The sequence below is a fragment of the Nylanderia fulva genome, unplaced genomic scaffold (genome assembly GCF_048542155.1).
Source record: "Nylanderia fulva isolate GAGA-0341 unplaced genomic scaffold, ASM4854215v1 Scaffold48, whole genome shotgun sequence".
Lineage (NCBI taxonomy): Eukaryota > Metazoa > Arthropoda > Insecta > Hymenoptera > Formicidae > Nylanderia > Nylanderia fulva.
In genome coordinates, this window is record NW_028190565.1 from 1,178,201 (window position 1) to 1,200,603 (window position 22,403).

The following is a 22,403-nucleotide window of genomic DNA, read 5'->3' on the forward strand; positions in this document are numbered from 1 at the left end:
TCATCCTCGCAGCGGCGACGACGACGGCGACGACGACGGCGACGGCGACGACGACGGCGGCGGCGGCAACGCTCCTGGCAACGCATTCACAACCTTTTTTCAATCCGACCCCTTTCGCGCTCTAATTCCCTCTAATTCCCTCTAGCGATAACCTCCTCCGCGTCAACTGCGCGCCGCCGACCATCTCCCGGGTTCCTGCGCTCCTGAGCTCTGGCTCTGGCTGCGCTCTTGGAAACGTGTACGGGACCTCCGTCGTGACCTCTCGACGAACCAGACGACGACATTCGTGCCGAGCATCGTCGAGCGGACCGATCTTTACCTGCCTCTGGCTCCGACTTGGGATCTTCCCTCTCGACGACGCCGCCAATTCCTCTGCCGGCGTTCTCGTTGCCGATGTCGTTGCCGTTGCCGATGCTCCTCGAGCTAGCTCGTGGCATTGACGCTTTCCTCTCTCGACACTATCGCACCGCTGCGATCTCTCCGGTGTTCATCCGCGTGCGTGCTGTTCCCCGTTCCTGGGTGTCGGGTGTCGCGCGAATCGAGCGATGGAAAGCGAAAGGGACCCAAGCCTCGCGCACGGAAAAGCGGAACGTCTCGCCCCGAAACGAACTTCTCCCCACTCCATCGGAACGTGACGCGCGCAGTGACGCGTCGACTCTCTCTGTCTCTCCTCTTTTTTTCTCTCCCCGCCGCCGTCTCTTCTTCGTTCGTGCATGCGTGCCAGGAGAACCGAACTTTTATTTCGTCACGGATGACTCACGCGTGCATGTCCAACGAGCAGCCATTCGACTACATGCGTAACAACGTATCGAAAAGTCTACAAAGCAGACGACCTCGAGTCGAGGGAGATAGCTGCCAAGAGGGTGATGCCGTTTCTATTTTTATATCGGAGAAATAGAGAGCGAAATACTGAAATACCGAGGATCGCGGAACGAGAGAGAGAGAGGGCGTCACCCTCTTCGAGACCAGACGTTTTTATTGGTGGGCCTTCGTCCAATAATATCGCGTAATTCGATGCGGGCGGGCAGATTTAGTTTCTCAATTGTCAGATGACGCTGTTCATAATTATTATGTATTTGCCTTGGCATTTATATTATTATTTTATCACACATTTGTTTTGTTACTATTATTACGAGAGCGATATGTAAATAATACAGTTAAATGTCGTGGTAATAGGGTATAAATATATTTCCAATTTCTGCTAAGAGACTCATGTCCTGAACTTCTTAAAAAGAGGATGCTTATTTGCCGTCGACGAGCCAGGACCTTTCTTGCACTCGTAATAGACCGCGTCATCCGCTCCCGACATTGATGTCATAGTACCAGTTTTACGTATAATCTACAAACAAATTTTACTACTTTAGTACCTACACACATTTTAATACATATGCGTGTTTCTAATTTCATTATTTTAACAGTTTCACGAAATCCAATCTATTCATTCTACACTCGACGTTGTACTCACCGGTCTGGGTCCTTCGTTAGGTATTCTTTCTTCATCCGCATCTGTGTCGCTGGCTGTTAAAACTTGCTGCAACAATTGACCTTGTTCTTCTCGGTTCCCGTACATTAGATCCGGCTCCTATTTAAAGCAAAATTACGTCTCATTAGCGTATCCTTAAATAAGAGTGCAAATACTTTAGAAGCACACATAATTGTCTTGTCGACTGTAGCCTCACCTCATCCATGCCTGCGAGTTTAGTGATAACTTTGTAGGCATATCCTTGATTTACGAGAAACCGTTGACGCTTCCTCGAGTAATTCATTTCCATCGTATCTTGGGATACGAGCGTGTAAAAGAATGCGTTGTACTCTTCCGCAATTGCTCCTACAAATTACAATATAACAATACATTTTCAATTACGATAACTCGACGTTCGATAGACGAGCAAATTCTCTATACCTTTTTTAGCTCTAAGAATACGTCCTAATCGTTGTGCTTCTTGTCTTCTAGATCCGCCGTGGGATGAAATTTGGATCAAGACGTTAGCCTCTGGTAAATCGAAAGAAGTATCTGCCACTTTACTGACAAATATCGTGTTCACTTTCATGTTAAATTTAAAGTTTTGCAAAATGTGTATTCTTTCGCTCTAAAAGTGGTGAAAAAAAGATGATACTTTGCTTGCAAAGTAATAATTTTACACGTCTTAAAAATCATCGCGTGCTTACGACTTACCTGAATGGTAGGACCGTAAATGTACGGTTTATTCATTTTCACAGCATAGTGTTTCAATGCAAACACATTGTCGGAAAAGACAATTGTTTTATCGCCACGTCTTTCGTGATATCGAATTAAATATTGACAGCAACGAAATTTATTTGGATTCATCACGTACAGCAACTGAAATTATTAAGAGAAGATACATAAAAGAATTATAAGAGATCGTAAAAAATATAATAGTAATGATAAATTATGTCTCTAACCAGTTTTCTGCTCATCTTGCAGCTAAGATACTCTCTGTAAAACTCTGGCGTCATGGGGCACCAAACTTCTGCACATTGCACCCTTGCGATAAATCCTCTCTTTTGCAATTCTAACCAGTTAGCCTCGTATAATTTAGGGCCGATCAAAAAATTTAAATCAGCAATTTTGTCGTCCTCCCGCAAAAGTGTCGCCGTTAAACCCAACTTGCAGTGAGACTGAACAATCGTTAATACTCTGCGAAACATTTTGGCAGGAATAGTGTGTACCTCTAAAAATAAATATTACAATTATTATATGTAGAAATCACAGTGTTACTTTTTGTTTGAAATAATACGAATAATGAAAGATTTACCATCCAAAACCATAATACCCCATTCCTGTTCTTGAAGCCAACGCATCGTGTTTTCGGCGTCCCAGGAACGTTTTTGAGTGTGCGTAATCATAGAATATGTGGTTATCAATATGCCACAACCCATAAATTTATCCTTTGCTTCGCTAGTAAATCGGCAAATCATTGAATCGTCAGCGGTGGACCACATTTTAAATTGCTGTTTCCACTGTTCTACGGATACACCAGAGTTGCATAATACTAAAGCGCGTTTACGTACAGTACAGCAGGCCGTCACTCCAACTAAACTTTTACCAGCGCCTACATTTAGAATAATAGATTAAAAATTCTCATTTTCTGAGGGATTATCTTATATATTCAATATGGCTAAAAGTATTATCAACCCACTTACCACAGGGTAAAACTATTACTCCGGATCTAGCTCGTCCATTACCAAACATTTTCCGCAAACTCTTTTCTTGGTAAGGCCTCAATACAGCTGATGGTTTCAAGTCAATGCTAAAATACAAATTACAAAGTGTTTTTAATTTTTGCCAAGGAACGAATCATAATGTTTTTTATAAATATTACTTACTTTATGTCTGGATTTACACTGTCATTACGGAAATCGTATTCTGCTAATAAAGGATGCTCGAGTTCAATGCAACGTTTTTGTATAACTTCAATTTTTTCCTTTAAAAGATGACAACATATACGATTTTTAAGATGTACTTTATATATATATATATATAAAATAAAATATTTTAAAACATAGATACATACCTGATTCACCTCAAAACTAACTGTCTTTAATTCTTGATCTTCATCTTCATCTTCATCATCTTTATCAATTTTGTCATAAAAAGCAGTTATATCTTCTGGAATGGTAGCTGTTTCTGCTATTATTTGATCAGGTTCAGTCTCTGAAGTTGTTTTACTAGGAGCTGGAGTATTTGTGAGGGCTTTTGCTCCAAACTGTAATCCAATACATAGAAATAAGTATTTTATTACCGTATTAGAAACTATTCAATTCATAATTAGCACATCTCTATTTCTACAGACCTGTGGAACTTTTGTTTTAGTTTGAACACTCGTGACAATATCATCGGTCTCTGTATCTTCCATAATCTTCCTCAATCGACATTCTTGAATAACTGGATCCTTTAGTAACTTTTGCAGCACTTCGGGAAATGGTGATTCGATAAAATATTTATTATGTTTTAAAACTAATTTGACCTGTGAAAATGTTTAATATTTTATCTCGTTTGTTTCTCAACATTAAATAAACTTATTAAAATTATCTTTCCTTACTTTTCCATAGGATAATGTACACAGTTTTATAAACTCTATTATGCCATCAGGAATACTGGTTTTACTTAATCTCTTTAAATATTCTATTATATCTTGCGTTTGCAGGCCCACGCTAACTGCAGCATAGAGCGAATACGCAGTCAGTTTGTACTGAAAAGAAAAAAATTGCATCACATATATCCCTTCCTCTCTCTAATAATATTTTATTTGCTGTCGATTAAAATTTTTTTATTCATACTTCGTGAATAAATTCTGGCCGGCATACAGGTTCCGATATAGCTATTAAGAAATCATGAGCATGTTTATACACAGGAGAAAAGGATTCCAAAAAGATGTGTCCATTTGGTGCCTATAAAAAAATGCATAGCCTGTTAATGCTTATTTTATGTGCGACTTGAAACATTTCTTTACAAAATAAATTCAACTCTTTCACTAAATTTGTGTAAAATTTTAGTCTTACCACCCATAATGGTCTAGATGCGCAATCTGGCTTTAAAGTCATTTGCAAACGATAATCTTTCGCTCCAAACTCATCTTCAAGAGCACCCTCATCTTGCTTTTCCACATCATTCTTTGCCGCATCTGGCACACCATCTGCTTCATTACTGTCTATCGAATCATCGTCGTTGTATTTATCGTAATCGTCTTTGCGCTTTTTCAATTTACCTTTATTTTAATAAACATAGTATTAGTAAATGCAAACGGGATGTAAAGTATAATTATTTTTGTACAATAAAATATAATTAAATTATCAAAAAAATATAGAGAAAAAGAAGTGAATTCGGGGAAAAAAATAACAAAACAAATAGGCTCTAATATAAAAATTCAATTTGTAACGAAAGATAACCTATGGACAAACATGGATTACACTTACTGTTATCTTTCTTAATTCGCTTTGGCGGACCCATTATTGAAAGATAGCGTAATTAAATAAATCTCGGTTACGATTACGTTATGCTAATTTTCCTTGTGAATGTTGTCGATCAATGTTATCAAAAGGGACATAACAAAGATCGAACACAAATCCACACGAATCTATGGAGATTTGAGGTCTGACACATAGCCTCAACATATCTCGTCGTTTTAACATGGGTGTGTTCGGAAATCTTACGGTAGAATAAAGAACTGAGACTATAGGATTCTAATTTGAATCTCTGCTCTATATTAATACATTTTTAATGACAATATATATAATAAATTTCTTAATAAAAAGTCAAAATTTATTTACAGAAAGAATATTTACATGTATGCATCCAAGCATTTTTGGATGTATAGGATAGAACAAATCCTGAGATATCATCGTGAAATGATGTTACCACTTGCTGAAAGACTTTCCTCATCGATCACTCCTAAGAAATAGAGACCTACTAAAGCGGCGCCTTGTTCAGCCCATTTTTTATTTTTTTCCCTGAAAAGAGAAAACATTAAATGAAAAAGTAAAAACAAAAGAAGTTTCTTTTTAAATATATAACTTACCAGAAGGAGGAACCATACTTTCTACCATCGACAGTAACTATAGAACAAAAAAGTTTATCTTCTTGCCGAGTATTGTATACTGGCATTTTTTTACGATTTTCCTTGGTCCACTTGAGTAATCTGGTCTTTGGCAGTTCAGAGTCTGTCGTGTAGCTGTTTCTCAAAAAAGCACAACGCATCAGAGAAACATCGCTGTCTTCATAAATTTTTCTTTTCTGAGAAAAATTATTGTCCTTTGTATCTTTGTCGAGCATTACTGGCATTACTTGAAATCGACCTAACAAACCCTTTTCTCGAAATTCCTTATTTTTGGATCGGCAATAGTCACCCAATCCCCATACTTCACTGAAAAACATGTTTTTAAGCAAAAATAGAGACAGCAAAGAAAAAGAAAAGAATATATTTGATATCCAATCCACTCACCATATTTGTTCCAACGTTTGCGAATCGAGAAACTTTCTCCCTAGAGGAGATTCCTGAAGTTCCCGTAGAATATTCTGTACGCAATATTTCGTATTGGAAGGTGAATTGTCATAATCAACTGCGTACTCTAAATATGATTTTATGACACTTTCCATTGGTAGCAGACCATCTTTACGAAATATCGAGCAGTTCCATTCAGCTGCGCGAGCGAGCATCACACTGCTACAACCTGTTTCCTCTTTAAACCTACAGAAACAGATCGAGTAAGACTCTTGGTTGAAAGTTGATGGATATTTGATTGATATGCCAAAATATTACCTAAATATGTCGGAATGACGTTGAATATCTTTGGAGCCACCATTCGCAATAACTGGTATCGAGAGCCTCTCCGAAATCTGCTTGAGAACATGATTTCGATTGGGATGTTGCGGTCTCTCCTCAATTGTGCGACCATGTACGGCAATAGCTTCAATACCAGTAGAAGTGAGAATATCACAAAGTCGGAGAGTCTCTTCCAGATTAGGCAAAACACGTATTTTACACGTAATTGGTATCGTTACAGTTTTAATTAGTTTTTGCAGAATACTGGTTGCCTTTTGTGGATCGTTGAGAAGAGAGGCGCCCATTCCTCCGAGCATTGAAAATTTCTTTGGACAGCCCATGTTAATATCTATCCCGGCAACATCCTTTTCCACCATACGAGCGACTTCGGCAGCTCTTGAAGGATCTGACGTACCAATTTGAAGAACTACGTGCTCTAGTTCTCGAGGACAAGTTCGAAACACTACGGTACCATCAGTCTTGTCGATGTAATCGATTGTGCCCAGGACATCTGTGAATCGAATAACAATAAATAAGATTCTAAAGACAAATTAAATCAGGGAACAAAGATTTTATTATATATATGTAAAGTTTATATCAGCTTCTCGCCAAAAAAGGGACACAATTCATCCATCCATTCCACTTATTGCTCTCTCTCTCTCTCCCTATCTACTATATTATTTCTTTTCCTAATAAAATAAAATAAATATTAACCTAATAAAATTAATAAATATTAACCTAATAAAATTAAATTACAATTAAGTTAAATAATAAAGATCTTATTAAAATTAGACGAAATATAAAAATTAAGAAATATAATTATAGAAGAAATGCAATTTGGCTTTTTCAAGAAATGTCATTTTATTTGACTGTATAAAATTGAAGCCAAATGAACAACTATGTGAGAGTTTAATACGTAACAAACTTTTGCATATTATTTCCAGTTGTTGAGCAGAAAAGAATGCATTTTACCATTCTCGCGACGAATCGAACGAAGCAATTTTCTATCGATCAGCTCCTCGGTGTAAACTATGTCCGCACCGTAATCCAGAGCGAGTAAACGCATTGGAAGCGTTCCGATACGCACCATAGGTGCCAAAATGAGTTTGTTGTCATATTTGAGTCTCGCTCTTGAAACCGTGATCGACTCCTTTTCCATTTTATCACGAGGACGATGGATCGCAGCAATTCATGCAGATATTTCCATATGTCAATTCATCCACGTGGACCTATATATATGTGTAGTATTAATAAGAGAAACTTTGACTATCCAAATTAATGTTTTCCTTGTTTACTTACTCGATTTACTCTGTCATATCGGACAAAACCTTGCATGGGACGCCGGTGCACAATTGTTTTATGAAAAACTTGTTGCTTTATTAAAAACGAAGATCAAGGAAATTTTTATAACTTTTAATCTTCTGGTATCTTGTTTTCTTTTTTCGAAGTAGAGAGGTTAAAACCATGTGAATGTATGTGTGCGCGCGCACACAACCTTGACACTTGTCAACTTTCTTCATTCACCGCCAATTTCATTCTTTACTATATATATGTCCACAAGGGTGCGTTCGAAAATCCTACCCAATCAGAAGAAAGAAATCGTTGCTTCTTCGCGCCGATTGGTCAGATTAAACGTCACTTTGTCCCGCGAATAGGATTTTTGAATGCGCCAGAATGCGTAGACTGGTTTAAATTTCTAGTCAAGTTAGGTAAAGTGCGTAGTTGTGTATGCGGCGTTTTCATTCTTTCTATGGTTTCATGCACCTTTTCCAGAATAATTCGCGACGTCGTGGAATTGGTTTGCCATTTTAACAATGACATTTTGTTTAGCACACGTGCCCGCTTTTATTCGCGATTAAACTAGAGAACTTACAAAAAAGAAAAAAAAAGAAAAAAATAGTGACAAGGGTTCGAATGGAAAATTCGATCCGTCCTCGATTAGGCCAGCGAGACGCAACGAAACGGTGATCATCATGGTAAACGCGAGCAGCGTCGTGGCGCATTTCGTGAAATTGTTGGTGACCGCGATATGCATGAGGCATCTCGCCGAGCCCTATCGGGCAAAGGCCTCGCCGACTACGTGGTCTCTGCGTGCCTTTCGAATTCTCTTCATGCATTCGATCCTGGGAATCTTCAGATTCGGTAAGACGCGCTTATGAGTATACACTCCTTTTTCTGGAAGCAAAAATCTTATTTCTATCAAAACGCAAATACATCAATTTCGTCTACTTTAAACAATTTTTTTTATTTTTTTATTTGTTATTTTCAGCTTATTTATTTTTAACCACCTCCCTCGCATTTCTGTGTTTCTTCGAATAATTTCTTCTCTAAATAATTAATTTAATTTAATATATATATTATATATATATTGTATATATATTATATATATATTATATATATATTATATATATATATATATTACATCTTTACACAAACATCTTTTATAACCTAATGATTTGGTAGCATATTGTGTGTATTGCACATTTTTTCATAATCTGCCTTTTTCAATCGCTATCCTATTCGTTCAAAGCTTAATAACTTGTAGGTATGGACCATCTAAGATTCCATGTCATAACTTTGGGGGGAAGGGGGTCACAGCGAAGAGCGATTGATACAATATGACACATGGCCACACATTAATTTTTGTGTCTAAATCAAGAATGGAAGAAGAAGATGTATTTTCCATTTATCAACGAATTAAGGATTTACGGTAATTTGTTACAAATTATTTCCTACAGTTGGAACAAGTGAGGAATCATTGTTAAAAAATGTATTTTAATTGTATCTTTGAGATTCCTATAAATTATTTAATCATGGCCAAATTACTAGCAATTGTATTTTATAGCTATTTTATATCATTTTATAGTTTTACAAATTTTGTTCAGACTTTTGCACACTTTTTTTCGTCTTTAATGCTTTCAACGATATTCAATCTTATTTGAAGCAATACGCAATATTAAAATATTGTATACACACAAGCATTCAGTCTATAAGCTTTTACGTGCACCTTTGTTGGAATGTTTAAGCACATATATTCATGGCACATATAACATTTCACATAAAAGTTTTTCATATCTAACGTGAGTTTTAGCCAGCACTATTTCTTTTTTTTCTTGTATATTATTTTGTACATAGTTATTATTTCTTACATGTTCCAACACAGTCAATGAGGCAATCTAATAATTTATGGTATGGTCATGTGATCAAATTACGTTTGTTTCATACACTGTTTTTCTACAAACTACAGCACAGTTATAACATTGAATCTTGTATCCTTTCAATGCCTATTTAACTTAACACGATTGTATATTAATCCTACATTTATTTCTTTATCATATAATTTTAATATTTTCAGGAGTTCCGTTTACTTCGTCGTCGACACCTACAGCGAAATATTTTCGAAGCTTTTACGATTGGTTTTCCAATGTCATTGAAATTGTTCCCTTGGCATTGCTGACTTCTGGTATATTGAGTGCATATCAAATAGACGAAAAGATACGTATGCTCTTACTATTTCTTGGTACAATACCAATATTTTTTCCATTAGCGATAAAACAGAAGGAAAAAGAAATTAGAAAGCTCCGTTTTCTAACTAATATCACTATCATATTACAAATATTGCCGATAATGATACTTGGTTTACAAAACGGCAATTATAATGTCATTAGTTTGGTTGCTTCCTATACGTTTGAACGTTTCTTCGTGGAAGAATTTTGTTATCGATATAGCATACCGTACACTGACTTGATGCAATATTGTATATGCTTTGTCGAGGTCTTTACAGTATCGACGTTGCAGGAATTGTAAGAATTATAAGAGTTTAACTTTGAATTGACTTTATCGTCTATTCAAAGCAGTTGTCTTTTGATATTTAACAAATTGTTTGATTATATTTGATACAAAGATATATATTTGATATGTCAATTCTCAGAAATGGCCTAAAGAATCTGTGCCACAGTTACAATAATCTTTCAACTATTGTTCTATAAATATAGATTTACAGATGGCATAATATCTCCTAGTGATAGCATTATTTTCATCAAGTCAAAGTAAATGTTTACGAATTTTCATACATTTATGTGCATTGCAAAAAATACTGCCGATTTTCAAAGTAAGATATGTCAATTACAATTTGTATAATATGTATAAAAATTGTCGGTTTTTTTTTTTTTTTTTTTTTATGCACAGCCAAAAAAATTAATACTCTTTTTTAGAAAACCGTTTAATATATTCTAATGTTACTAAATTGTTCTAGCAAAAAAAATAGCGCAGAATTTTCTGACATAGTCAATATAAAAAAATAACTCGAATTACTGAATATTCTTTGAAATGACAAGAATTAAATGCATAATATATTTGTCGATCTAACTTATGTAATCAATTTTTTTATCTACGTAAAACTTGCATAAAAAGGAAAATATTTAATCGCCGGCCTATTTAAATATTATAGATATATATGTATGTGTATAATACACACAACGGCCATAAAATACGATGTTTTCATAACTAATAGAGGCTGATGGAGATTTATATTCTGCGTTTGCATATATGAAACAATTTGTTTGAATAATTTATTGCTTAGGTACAGTAAGGATAATAATATTTTTATCTGATAATATGTTATTAGAATTGTTAAGATTATATCTAATTCAGTAATGGATAATAGCGCCATCAAAGCACAATTCTCTGACAGGGAAACGCTCCAATTTTAAGACTTGTGTACTACAATTTATCTACGATTTACTAACGAAACATTTTTACCTGATAATATTTTGATAAGTGATATAAAATAATGATAATTTCTTTCCATAAGATTTTGCTACAAGTTTATCAGAGAAATGTATCACGTCTTATAAATGTAAAATTTTTCTACATACAAACTTGACTGTGTCATTTATTTATTAATACTAACACGTCCACGTACGTTAAGTGACTGTTATTCTCCGCAAACTTGTCTCTAATTTAATATTTCTACCTCTACCAATGTAGTAAATTCTTAAAATATAGTAAAAGATATTTCCAATAAGATTATTTAACGCAGTACATTTTGTTATATATATATATATATATATATATATATATTCAGTAGTGGGAAGGCCACGATAATATCGTTATAATAGAGACGAGCACAATTTACCTCTTTATATTGTACAACACATGAATCTTTTTCCAGTTATTCGCGATTAATAAGAACCTTAGGAATGAAGAGAACCATCGGAAAGAATACCTCTGACCTATTTTTTCCCTCCGACTGGAAAATGCGCGGGAAGATGATGAATCGTTCGCGTCAGGAGAAATAGCCCACGATATATTTTTACATCATTCTAGCTGCATGCTAGGCATGTTGTAACGGTTTGCAGCCACGGAACGCGTAGGCAGCGACCTAAGAACGGTAATACGTTGCCCTATTTCAAGAACTTGGAGTATCACCCAATAAACGATTATATGGAATGGATCGCGCGCACATGTCATAACGAGGGCACAATTTTTATTTTTATCAGAGGTGCGCACGTGCGAATATTTTCAATTCATCCTGTTTATTTTAGTTTTTTTTTCTATCAAAACTAATATATAATTAATTAATGTCAAAAAAACTACATAACTAATTATAGCGATAGCCACTTTAATATTATTTATAATAATATTATATTCTCTCTCTTTCTGTTTTGGTTCTCGTGTGTATGTAATATATAAATTTATTCAAACACTATAAATACTTGCCAAATCTTACACATATCTTTTCTATATGTACCATTTCTTAGGCAAACTTGAAAATAATGTAAACTATCGGTGCTATTAATTTTAACTCTTTTATAATTGAAGTTTTTAACATACTCTGATATTAATAATTTTGTTCTATAAACGTAGATGAGAGAGTATATAGTAAAGAAAAAGTCTATATACACTTATATAAAATAGATATTTTTCTGAATATTCTAAAAATGTGCTTCATAAAGCGCTCGATGAACTCGATTTTCTCTTCAACGAAAATATCTCTGTCAATCGCATCGAAGCTGATATTATGCATCGACCTTCGCATGAAACGGCGTGAAGAGGCGTAGGTACTCATTTATAATATATTTCATTTTTCGTCGGCGTTGCGCTCTATTTTTGCGTCCACCGACTTTCTAGCTGGTTTAGCCGATGACGGAGAGGAAGTCTTTATACCGGGACGGAAGAAGCGATTCTCTTCAAGTGTCCGTCGTCCGCCGCGTTCGTACGCTCACGGTTTCCCTAATACGGCGTAAAAAGTCCCCTTATTAATCGCCATGGTAAGAAGATAAAGACACTTTATTCCTTAAAGAAAAAAAAATAGTGCAATTTTTTAAGATTCGACTTGCAAAAAAGGCTGTAAGAGTGTCGCACATATTATTCGATCAACGATATTTGAAACGTTACCAGTTCTATTTATAAGAGAGAAGATATTTTTCCTACTCTTCGGAGAATAAAAAATGTTATTTAAGAATCTCTTCGCAAAGAAATGCTGATATTTTAAATCTTGGCGTGCGCGCCCTTGCGGCCTTTTTTCTTCGATTATAAATAAGAGCAATATGATACATCGGGTAACACTTGAAGAGATAAAAAGTTTTCTATACCGACATACACACTCAACAGGAGGAAGAACAGGATCAAAAAGTGGCCGTAATGCGTAAAGCATTCCAAATGTTCGATACAACGAAAAGCGGTTTCATCGAAACCATGAAGATCTCGACAATACTAAACACAATGGGGCAACTATTCGATGATGGCGAATTAAATTCTTTAATCGAGGAAAATGATCCCGAGGGCTCTGGCAAGGTGAATTTCGACGGTTTTTGCAAAATTGCCGGTCGATTTCTTGAAGAGGAAGATGCTGAAGCGATGCAGGAGGAACTGAAAGAGGCGTTTCGATTATACGACCGTGAAGGCAACGGATACATTACTACGGCTACCTTGAAAGAGATTTTGGCAGCACTCGACGATAAACTCACCAGCTCTGACCTTGATGGAATAATCGCAGAGATCGATACGGACGGCTCCGGTACAGTGGACTTTGACGGTGTGTATAATATATCATACGACAGAAATGATTTATCGTTTGGATTGTGATGGACGTTTGATCCGTTTGCAGAATTTATGGAGATGATGACTGGAGAATGATCGCGAACAACGACGGATTGCACAATCGCTAAAAAGGCAATAAACTTAATAATATTTTTTCGTAAAAGTAATTATTCTATTTTTATCGTTAATTAATCCTTATAGTTGTAAGAGAGCATGAAATCGATAGGAAATGTAAGGAGGTATGTATGAAAGAGACAGAGAGAATTGTGTACGAGTAAATATCTAGATATCTGCGTTTTAGGGCAATTTATTAATTGCATTTGCTATATCAAGAAATATTTTTTGACATTGAAAAAATAAAAAAAAAATGCTCTTGTTTAAACATCATCGTTACAGATGACAATGTCGCATCTATTAAGTCTGATTTATAGGAACATTTTTCACTGATTGTTCACTTCGTTGGTAGGTTGGCCTTTATGATGAATGTAGACCGTTTGTACATGTAAATTAGGTACGGAAAGAGCGCTAGTGCTCAAGGGTCTGTCAAACGGATAGCCGAGGGGCTTACCGTCGAGAGAAATAGCACCACCAATAATTTGGGAGATGTGCTTATTCTGGTAGTATTGGTGGACAGAACTGTCTTGTATCTTTTGTCCTTGACTGAAGATACCTTGGAAACCGCCAGCGTGATATTGTCCCCTACCAATGTGTCCTGCACCGTATCCTTGCTGCTGTTGGCTCTGTCCTTGGTAGGTAGTTTGGTATTTACCATGAATTCCAGACTGAATGCCACCAACATTTTGCAGACCTTGTAATTCTTGTACGTTTTGCGTTACTCCTTGTACACCTTGTACGTTCTGCTGTACTCCTTGTACGCCTTGGTTGTTTTGTTGTGTATCTTGTACACCAGTTGGCACTACATGGTGGACTCCGCTGTACTGTTGTCCCTGGTGGATGCCTTGAGATTGACTCCATTGCTGTTGTTCTTGGACGTTTTGGGACTGTTGTTGCCACGATCCATGCACCCATTGGCTTTGTACCCACGGGCCAACGTTTTGTTCTTGTCCTTGTACTTGTCCCTGGCCGACTTGATATTGAGTATGCGTGTACGGATAGTGTCCGTGTTGTTGGGTGTAGAGATTGGCATAATGGTTCCTTACAGCTGTAAGGAAGAAATGACTCAGTCTTTTGGTGCTATTTAATAACGAACAATTTTGTCTTTGTGGCATCGATAAGGTACCTTGATTTATTTGCTGATTGATTGGCAGAACTTCAGGCACAACTTCCACAGTTTGCTGCAGACCCTTGATATTTTGATGTTGAACCTGTTGGTATTCCTCGGTGCCAACTACTTGATATTCATTTTGTTGGTACGTTTGGAATTGTTGCGGGATTACTGGTCCATAAGAGGGGCTTTGTTGTCCTGGCTGAGAAATTACAACAAAGAATTGAACTGGGAATCCTTGACCCTGTTGACCTTTAGGAAGAGCCAATCTAGCCGGGAAACCAAAGAGTTGTTGCGGCTGAAAAAATATTAATGTTTAATTTCGCGTTATACTCATCGAAATAATCATATAATTGTGAATTATTTATACAGGAGAAAAATAATCACCTCGGTGATGTAGTATGGTTGCTGAGCGTGGATAGCGTTGTTGACGCTTTGCTTGATTTCTTGAACAGATGGGTAATCGAAGCTATGGCTTGGCGCCTGTTGAGAATTCCTGACAATGACGTTCTGTCCTTGTTGAACTGTAAAACGAAGAAACAGTTTTAATCTGTTTGATTAAGAAGACAAATTGACGAGATAATCTTGCAATCGAAAACATACGGTCGGTTGTAAATTGATCGAGTTCGACGAATTGCTGTCTATGTTGAGAGATGCTGATGGGCTTGCCCTGATAGTCGTATTTCGGTCCCAAGTAGACGCGGACGACGGCACCGGGAACGTTCTGCTCGCTCTGAACAGTGATCTTGTACTCGTATGGTGTATGATCTAATCTCTTCAAATGTCCCTTGATTTCTTGCTGTTGCTGTTGTTGCTGTTGCTGTTGTTGCTGTTGTTGGACTTGTTGCGGACCAGTTTGCTGTTGAGCGCTTACGCTATCCAGATCAACGTAGTAATCGTTGAAGAAAGTCTCAAGTGGGCTAATCTGGACGTTTTGGATGCTAACGCCGGATAAAACGACATCGTTGTACTGGTATGCGGGCAGAGAGTCCTGATATTGATGGAACAATTGGATGACTTTTTTGTAAAGCTGATAGAAAGCTGGGTCTTGAACGGCGGTATTTCCCAATTCCAGAACAGAAGGAGTGTAGTCGTAGATGTTCTGTACTTCAGGGGCGTTACCAAGGAGTTGACGCGCGGCTGCTTGAAGATTACCATAGTACCTGTAGTAAAAAACATCATCATAAGTATCATATAACATTGTTGGATATAATCAAGCGATTAATAGAATAGAAGATTAACCTTGGGTTAACGCTCTTGCCCGTTCCTTGGATAAGTTGTCCAAGAATGTTCAAACCTTGCGGCTGATAGAGGGAGAGGAAAGCACCTTGCGGAGTGATGACATGGCCAGACTCAATAGCTTCAATCAATCTTTGTTCGATTTTCTTAACAGTCTTGATAAGCTCATTCTTGTGAGGACTGAGCTGAAGATTCCAGGGACGTGAAGGAAATTCGAGTCCGTTGATGTGTCGGAGATGCGGTTGGTACGGCGCGTTTACGTTGATGTAATCGGTGTTTTGAATCGGGCCAAGTCCGTTTGCGAGACGGTTCAGCTCGTAATGGGCCAGTAGTTGTCGGTGAAGGTAATAGTAGAGAGATCCCTGGCCTATTTGACTTTCCTGATTCTGAACGTTTTGATACTGCACCGGTGTTTGCTGTTGCTGTCCATTATACTAAAATTATATTTATAATATATCGGGCATGCGAATAGACACATCAGTAAGACTAATACATTTTTCTCATTTTTTATGCGAGTAAAAGTTTCAAATAAATATTTGTTTAAAACACGCGTACCTGTTGCAATAAGGATCCAGCGAGATTAACGAAGGTGTAGTAGTTGGAAAGGCCGATGTCTTGCGTAAAGTAGGAAAGCTGATGTTCACCGTTGAGCAAATTGGAGGAATAGTTCACGGGAATAACAACGGGGCTTTGTTCAACAACGCCTTGTGCAACAACATTTTGAACTTCTTGGATGATCCTAGCATCGAAATAAGACTGAGGAATAATTTCATAAAGAGGCGGCAGAATGACACCCTGGGTCTCTGGGTGTTGCAGAACAGCTGAGATGAAAGCCTTGACGAATTGTCCTTCGTTAACGTGAACGCGGGCCCAAGCAGCGGTTGCCAAAAATGTCTGATAATTTTTGGCACCTAATAAAATTCTATAGAGAAGCGCGACCTCCTTGCGAAGTTGACTAACGCTGCTGGAAAAAGCAGTGCCTTTCGGTTGTACTAGACCGGCCTGCACAGCACCTGCATAGTACTTGACAAGGATCGGATTTTCATACTGTTGCCAATTGCCCTGGATATCATAGGTAGTGCCAAGGTTCTGCAGATGTTCGCTCGGGATTTCTTGGGGAATCTGTTGCAATAGCTGGATAACGTGTTGCTGCTTCTGCAGAAGATCTTGATCAGCTTAAAAAAAAAAAGAAAAATGATCGATTATACATTCTATGTGGACATCGGCATACAACGATGTGTCATCTTTTAGACAAATATTAAAATTTAATTAAGAGAGCGCAACTCCTGATCGCACCATGTCCAAAATTGAATAAGACGTCTTTAAGTTGTTTTTAAGATTTCTCATAAAGATGATGTCTTATGCACCAATTTAAACCTGGTGCTGTCTGGGACATTAATAAATGGTATTTTGAAGAATATTTGAATAAGAATCGCTCGGACGAAAACCAAATAAGAAAGAGGAAGAAAGTAAAGTGACAATGACTTACCAGCACGTTGCTTCTGCTGTTGCTGCTGATAGGGCAGAGCCGCCCCAAAAGCTGCTAGAGCCAGTAGAACGATCGCGCACCTCATTGTGATGCTGTCAATGCCGTCTGCCGCATGCTGTTCACCGAGCAATGCGAGTCTTATATACCAAAATCGTATCGGACAAAGACATTATCGGTAACGACCCGGTTGACCCATCGCCGTGTAAGAGTCCATCTGTTTACGTGCGATACCCCCTGCTATTTCGGATTCGAATCCGTCGAAGCTAATCAAAGGTTAAACCAAATGATAATCATTCCTCCGGCGCGAAGCAAGACCAAATTGCATCATCAGTTACGGAATTAAAGTTTCATATATAACGTCTTCGTTCTCGTATTTCTTATTTAATTCATTTTATAATTATATTTTATTGCTTTGTCACTCATATTTTATTACCTACTTTAATATTGCCATATTTTTATACAAATATCGATTTTGCGTCAAAAATAAAAGTTTACTGCTCAGTAGTTTCGTCCCTTTAAATATGATGTCATTTTGATGATGCAATCAAATGCAGAACGCGAGAGTATTTTATACAAGAATAATTCCAAGTATAAGAAATTGATTTCTCTCATCTCTTTTTATCTTTTGATTATCTTCTTCTTTTCTTTATGGCTGGGTGGGCTTCATATCACTTTTGATTATAATAATAGATAAAATATGCGAATAAACTTGATTGTAAAGTCGATCTTTGTAGATCTCGTAAATCAATTATATATTTATATATTACAAAATTGATTTATTTTTAACTGAATAACACAATATTATTGAATAAATAACTGCATCGATATAAAAAATATAAATAACATGTACAAAGTAACAAAGTACACAAATAAGGGATACCGTGAATTCTTTTTAAAATATACGATGAGAGAATAAAATCTTTTACTTCCATTAATGATAAAGAAACAAATAAATATTAATTAATTACTAGGATTTGTCTAAATAATTTCTGTAGTAAATTATACAATTTAACAAACGTGTAGTTGTTATGCGTTTGACTTATTTGTGCTTCAAACTTCTATTCGTCGAGGCTTGATAATTGGCCATTATCTCATATGTTCTTATGTAATTCGCGTATCTTTGATTAAAACATTTTAAATTCTTTATAAATATGTATAAATTTTTTAAATTAGAAATGCTCTAGTCGATATATATATTTCAAGAAATTCGAGAAAGAAGAAAAGCGGTATTTCAAATTTTGTCATTTATTATATAATATTTATATTATTATAATATAAAAGATATAATAGAGAATATAACATATTGTAAAATTAATATAGATTTGTATATGTAGAAAATAAGTAATAATTAAAAACAGATAATTTATTATATAACAAAATTATAATTATAAAATATTTTATTTATTAAAAATTGTTTAATTTTAAATATCTTTAAAAATTGTATAAACAGGCAATAATGCTCAACGAGTGATGTATTTACCTTTATTCTCTCTTATTTCTTTTTTTAATAAATATAATGGATATTTTGTCTTGCAAGTAATTATATATATACACACATTTCTATATAGTAATATATGTATGTACATACACATACCCAGATAGCCACAGTAATTATTATGACATCAAAATGCATCATTTTGATGGCAAATGATGCATTTTGACATCAAAATGATGTCATAATAATTACTGTGGCTATCTGGGTACAAATATATGTTAAAAATAATAATTGTCATCTAGAATGTGTTATATAATAAAAGAATCTAACAATTTTTATATAAATAAAATGTATGTGTAAAAATAAAATGTATGTATTTTATCACAGTAAATTTATCAGTATGTTATTTACTTCTCAAGTAGCGGATTGTATTTTTCCATCATAAAATATATCAGTAAGATGTTTGCTAGACGCAAACATCATACAAGATATAAAAAAGTATTCACAAATATTTTTATGTATATGTAAAAGTCATTATAGTTATTTTTTTATTAACGCGTTTCAAATAAATAATTATTATTTTTTTATTTAGATGATATAATAAATATATTATTCTTCCATGAACGAAAGGATCCATTCTGGTGAATTCTTGTATAACAACATAATGCATAAAATAGTTCACTTAATTATTCTTAAAAAAAAAAAATATATATATATATATATATATATATATAAATTAAGAATTAAATATTAAAAATATTAAAATTATTATTTAAATTTTAAATAGCTATATTTTACCATTAATTTACTGCTATTATATATATATATATATATGTATATATTAATACATTTGTTATTATAATAGCTTCGTTATCATTTTATCGATATATTATATAGTTGAAAAAATAAAATAAGCTATATATATATAAATTAATTTATGTGCTATATAGTAAAATATTCTTGCTAATAATAAATTTATAGCAGCTATATACTTAGCAAAATTTGTTCTCATAATAAATTTTTGGCTGCTCTAGCAGGATACTTATTTACATATGAAAAACATTTGTTATAATTATTTTTGAATTATGATATAGTCGTAAATTTCTGAGATATGCGCCGTTATATATATATATATATACACATGCATACAAAAACATCGACATAATAAATAAATTGTTCAAAATTGAAAAAAATTGCCAAGTTCTCCAATATAAATATATATATATATATATATATAGACACACACACACACAATACATGGCGATTCATATATAGTAATATTATTTATAAATATATTAATTTTTTACCATATTTAATGTATACATTCATTTTTCTCTCTTTCTCTCTCTTATCTTTCTCTCCCCTGAAGCTGAAGTATTGCATTTCGTGATGTAAGTTACATTTATCATATGTAAGTTGCATTTGATGAATCGATCCTTGATCCTTGTTTCAGAGTTCTTTTCTTCTGTGTCATGAATGCATGAATATCTAGATACGATGTATCGTGCAAACTGCGACAACTTCAGTACCTTAGGGCGTATTCAGATATAAAAAAAATCAGCCAATCGCGCATTTAATCTCCGATGCAAACGGATGCAAGTTTGTTTGGGAATAGACCCTTAAACTTTATTTGAGACATTGAATGGTGAAAACAAACATTGATCCAGTCCGACCATTCTGGAGCAAAAGAGTATTCAAGGCTACTTGAATGTAATTTTATAATTGCAAATAAATACATTGTGTTTAAAGATTTTCGCTCGATACGTATGCACGTATCGAGATATAATTGAGAAAAAAATTACATTGATTATCGTGTAATAAACAAAAAAATATGGCAACTATGGGCGAGCCTCTTACTTTAGCAAGAGGTAAGTTTTTATCAGATTCAATTAACGCAAATGAATTATATGACATTTTTCATCAATTATTATATTTTATCTTTTTTGTTTTTTTTTTTTTCAGACGTCAAAAGATCTATAGAATTGTTAGATAAATTACAGAAAGGTGAGCAATTTAAACAATAAATTCTTTCATATATTCATTAATATAATACCTGGCTTTATAATATTTTTTATTCAGGAGGTGAAGTTCCTACGACAAAATTGGCAGCATTACAAAAAGTGTTACAAAGTGATTTTCTTAGTGCAGTGCGAGAAGTATACGAGCATGTATATGAAACTGTCGATATTCAGGTAAGATTATAGGCAATAAATAACTGTCGTTTAAAATTGACAGATATTTCTTGTTTTATAGTTATAATTACAATCGTTAAAAATTGTTTCATCAGGGTTCACAAGATGTACGTGCATCTGCAACAGCAAAAGCAACCGTTGCTGCTTTCGCAGCCAGTGAGGGTCATGCTCATCCACGTGTAGTTGAATTGCCAAAAACGGAAGAAGGACTTGGGTTTAATGTAATGGGAGGTAAAGAACAGAATTCGCCGATATATATATCTCGCATTATTCCTGGTGGTGTTGCTGATAGACATGGTGGTTTAAAACGCGGAGATCAACTTTTATCTGTTAACGGAGTGGTTAGTAGAAATTTGTACTTCCTTTTTTTTTTTAAACATTAGAGATAAAATTTTTTTTATAACAAAGATAACATTTGTTTCAGTGTGTCGAAGGAGAAAATCATGAAAAAGCAGTAGAATTATTAAAGCAGGCACAAAATTCTGTAAAATTGGTAGTGCGGTATACTCCACGTGTCTTAGAAGAAATGGAGTTACGTTTCGATAAACAGAGAGCTGCTCGTAGACGTCAACACATGCAATAAATATATTAAAAAATTGCAATATATTATTATTGTTAAATGCCAATTATATCAAATTATAATATTCATATATTTCAACTATATTTATGCTCATAATCATAGTTTAGCTGGCTTACAGCATTCTGGTAACTGTATTTATATTCTTATTCATATCAATAAATGTTATCTATTATCTATGTATTCTTTACATTTCTTTATTCAAGTTTTGTAGAGTAACTAATTTCTTTTTGGAGGATTTTTGTTAAATAAATAAGCATATCTCTTTGTTTCTTTGTATATGTGCAAATTATTAGTTTCATGATAGTGCAGAAATAATACAGTTCAAAATTATCAAAATTTTGAAACAGCACAAAAAAACGAGAGAAAATAATTTTAGCGCATGCGCAAAAAGACAAGAAATGTCTATTTCCTGTTGTATTCGTTGACATCAAATAACTCCGTATGCTGCGTTTTTATATAGCTTATATATCTAAAATAAGTGTGTCCTTCTCTATGCTTTTTCTATAAATATATAAAAGAGAGAAAGAGGAAGAGGGAAAGAGGATTTTTTCATCTTTCCTCTTAGCGTGATGATCAAGGGATCAAGGTATATTATCGAAATGACGTATCAAAAATGGCTTCCAGCTTTACATATATCGTGCATTCTGTATGCTTGGATCCATGTATTTTATACGTTTATGGCTTCTCATTGAAACGACACTCGACTCTCGTTTTTAGCGTTAAAAAATGTATGATTAAAAATGACGAAAATTGCTATCTTTATTTTATTTATAGTTACGCCATATGTTGAAAATGAGCGTCGAGCTTCGATATTGAATTGCTAGAGACCCTTTAATCAATAAATAATTAATAAATGATAAATAAATAATAAAAAAATAAAAAAAATAATAATTTTTGATTTTGGATGAAAGAGTG

At 34.8% G+C, this 22,403-nt stretch overlaps 6 protein-coding genes across 7 annotated transcripts; 3 read left to right on the top strand and 3 right to left on the bottom strand.

Annotated features, from left to right (window-relative positions):
- Nucleotides 1–1,050: 1,050 nt before the first annotated feature.
- On the bottom strand, nt 1,051–5,143 carry hay (ATP-dependent DNA helicase hay). The gene is made up of 15 exons (XM_085486829.1): nt 4,939–5,143; nt 4,525–4,730; nt 4,303–4,413; nt 4,065–4,214; nt 3,816–3,989; nt 3,537–3,728; nt 3,349–3,446; nt 3,166–3,272; nt 2,778–3,074; nt 2,425–2,693; nt 2,177–2,341; nt 1,904–2,090; nt 1,680–1,828; nt 1,466–1,582; nt 1,051–1,339 (listed from the first exon to the last, which is right to left on the bottom strand). Exons 1-15 carry the CDS (start codon nt 4,970–4,972, stop codon nt 1,211–1,213), a joined length of 2,385 nt encoding a protein of 794 aa, XP_085342955.1. The 5' UTR covers nt 4,973–5,143; the 3' UTR covers nt 1,051–1,210.
- A 119-nt stretch (nt 5,144–5,262) lies between these two features.
- Nucleotides 5,263–7,781, bottom strand: Dus2 (Dihydrouridine synthase 2). The gene is made up of 6 exons (XM_029312644.2): nt 7,584–7,781; nt 7,257–7,513; nt 6,282–6,795; nt 5,964–6,209; nt 5,541–5,885; nt 5,263–5,472 (listed from the first exon to the last, which is right to left on the bottom strand). The coding sequence occupies exons 2-6, from the start codon at nt 7,441–7,443 to the stop codon at nt 5,361–5,363; spliced, it is 1,404 nt and encodes a 467-aa protein (XP_029168477.2). The 5' UTR covers nt 7,444–7,513; nt 7,584–7,781; the 3' UTR covers nt 5,263–5,360.
- Nucleotides 7,782–7,983: 202 nt separating this feature from the next.
- LOC146721421 (uncharacterized) lies at nt 7,984–11,164 on the top strand. 2 transcript variants are annotated; one of them, XR_014925672.1, is made up of 3 exons: nt 8,363–8,426; nt 8,830–8,994; nt 9,640–9,705. XR_014925672.1 is itself a non-coding variant. In XM_085486852.1 (2 exons), the coding sequence occupies exons 1-2, from the start codon at nt 8,258–8,260 to the stop codon at nt 10,089–10,091; spliced, it is 621 nt and encodes a 206-aa protein (XP_085342978.1). In that variant the 5' UTR covers nt 7,984–8,257; the 3' UTR covers nt 10,092–11,164. The 2 variants fall into 2 exon arrangements, 1 of the variants encoding a protein (XP_085342978.1); XM_085486852.1 differs by lacking the exon at nt 8,830–8,994 and having other exon boundaries at nt 7,984–8,426; nt 9,640–11,164.
- Nucleotides 11,165–12,440: 1,276 nt separating this feature from the next.
- On the top strand, nt 12,441–16,670 carry TpnC25D (Troponin C at 25D). Its single transcript, XM_029312899.2, has 3 exons — nt 12,441–12,556; nt 12,900–13,323; nt 13,396–16,670. The coding sequence occupies exons 1-3, from the start codon at nt 12,554–12,556 to the stop codon at nt 13,422–13,424; spliced, it is 456 nt and encodes a 151-aa protein (XP_029168732.1). The 5' UTR covers nt 12,441–12,553; the 3' UTR covers nt 13,425–16,670.
- On the bottom strand, nt 13,620–17,406 carry Hex110 (hexamerin 110). The gene is made up of 7 exons (XM_029312897.2): nt 17,282–17,406; nt 16,348–16,967; nt 15,796–16,226; nt 15,157–15,716; nt 14,941–15,077; nt 14,569–14,851; nt 13,620–14,490 (listed from the first exon to the last, which is right to left on the bottom strand). Exons 1-7 carry the CDS (start codon nt 17,364–17,366, stop codon nt 13,769–13,771), a joined length of 2,838 nt encoding a protein of 945 aa, XP_029168730.2. The 5' UTR covers nt 17,367–17,406; the 3' UTR covers nt 13,620–13,768.
- A 2,935-nt stretch (nt 17,407–20,341) lies between these two features.
- veli (L27 and PDZ_signaling domain-containing protein veli) lies at nt 20,342–21,664 on the top strand. Its single transcript, XM_029312898.2, has 5 exons — nt 20,342–20,584; nt 20,679–20,720; nt 20,796–20,908; nt 21,004–21,249; nt 21,333–21,664. The coding sequence occupies exons 1-5, from the start codon at nt 20,548–20,550 to the stop codon at nt 21,489–21,491; spliced, it is 597 nt and encodes a 198-aa protein (XP_029168731.1). The 5' UTR covers nt 20,342–20,547; the 3' UTR covers nt 21,492–21,664.
- Nucleotides 21,665–22,403: the final 739 nt, after the last annotated feature.

Coding starts and splice junctions, on each gene's coding strand:
- hay (XM_085486829.1), bottom strand. CDS start 4,972: ATGGGTCCGCCAAAGCGAATTAAGAAAGATAACA. Junction 3,447..3,536: donor TTAGTTTTGAGGTGAATCAG/GTATGTATCTAT, acceptor CATCTTTTAAAG/GAAAAAATTGAAGTTATACA. Junction 3,075..3,165: donor AGTAATAGTTTTACCCTGTG/GTAAGTGGGTTG, acceptor TTCTAAATGTAG/GCGCTGGTAAAAGTTTAGTT.
- veli (XM_029312898.2), top strand. CDS start 20,548: ATGGCAACTATGGGCGAGCCTCTTACTTTAGCAAGAG. Junction 20,585..20,678: donor GCCTCTTACTTTAGCAAGAG/GTAAGTTTTTAT, acceptor TTTTTTTTTCAG/ACGTCAAAAGATCTATAGAA. Junction 20,909..21,003: donor ATGAAACTGTCGATATTCAG/GTAAGATTATAG, acceptor TTGTTTCATCAG/GGTTCACAAGATGTACGTGC.
- LOC146721421 (XM_085486852.1), top strand. CDS start 8,258: ATGGTAAACGCGAGCAGCGTCGTGGCGCATTTCGTGAAATTGTTGGTG. Junction 8,427..9,639: donor CCTGGGAATCTTCAGATTCG/GTAAGACGCGCT, acceptor TAATATTTTCAG/GAGTTCCGTTTACTTCGTCG.
- Dus2 (XM_029312644.2), bottom strand. CDS start 7,443: ATGGAAAAGGAGTCGATCACGGTTTCAAGAGCGAGACTCAAATATGAC. Junction 6,796..7,256: donor TTCGATTCGTCGCGAGAATG/GTAAAATGCATT, acceptor TTCGATTCACAG/ATGTCCTGGGCACAATCGAT. Junction 5,473..5,540: donor AAGTATGGTTCCTCCTTCTG/GTAAGTTATATA, acceptor TTCTCTTTTCAG/GGAAAAAAATAAAAAATGGG.
- TpnC25D (XM_029312899.2), top strand. Junction 13,324..13,395: donor CGGTACAGTGGACTTTGACG/GTGTGTATAATA, acceptor ATCCGTTTGCAG/AATTTATGGAGATGATGACT.
- Hex110 (XM_029312897.2), bottom strand. CDS start 17,366: ATGAGGTGCGCGATCGTTCTACTGGCTCTAGCAGCTTTTGGGGCGGCT. Junction 16,227..16,347: donor CTGGATCCTTATTGCAACAG/GTACGCGTGTTT, acceptor ATATAATTTTAG/TATAATGGACAGCAACAGCA. Junction 15,078..15,156: donor CGATCAATTTACAACCGACC/GTATGTTTTCGA, acceptor TTCGTTTTACAG/TTCAACAAGGACAGAACGTC.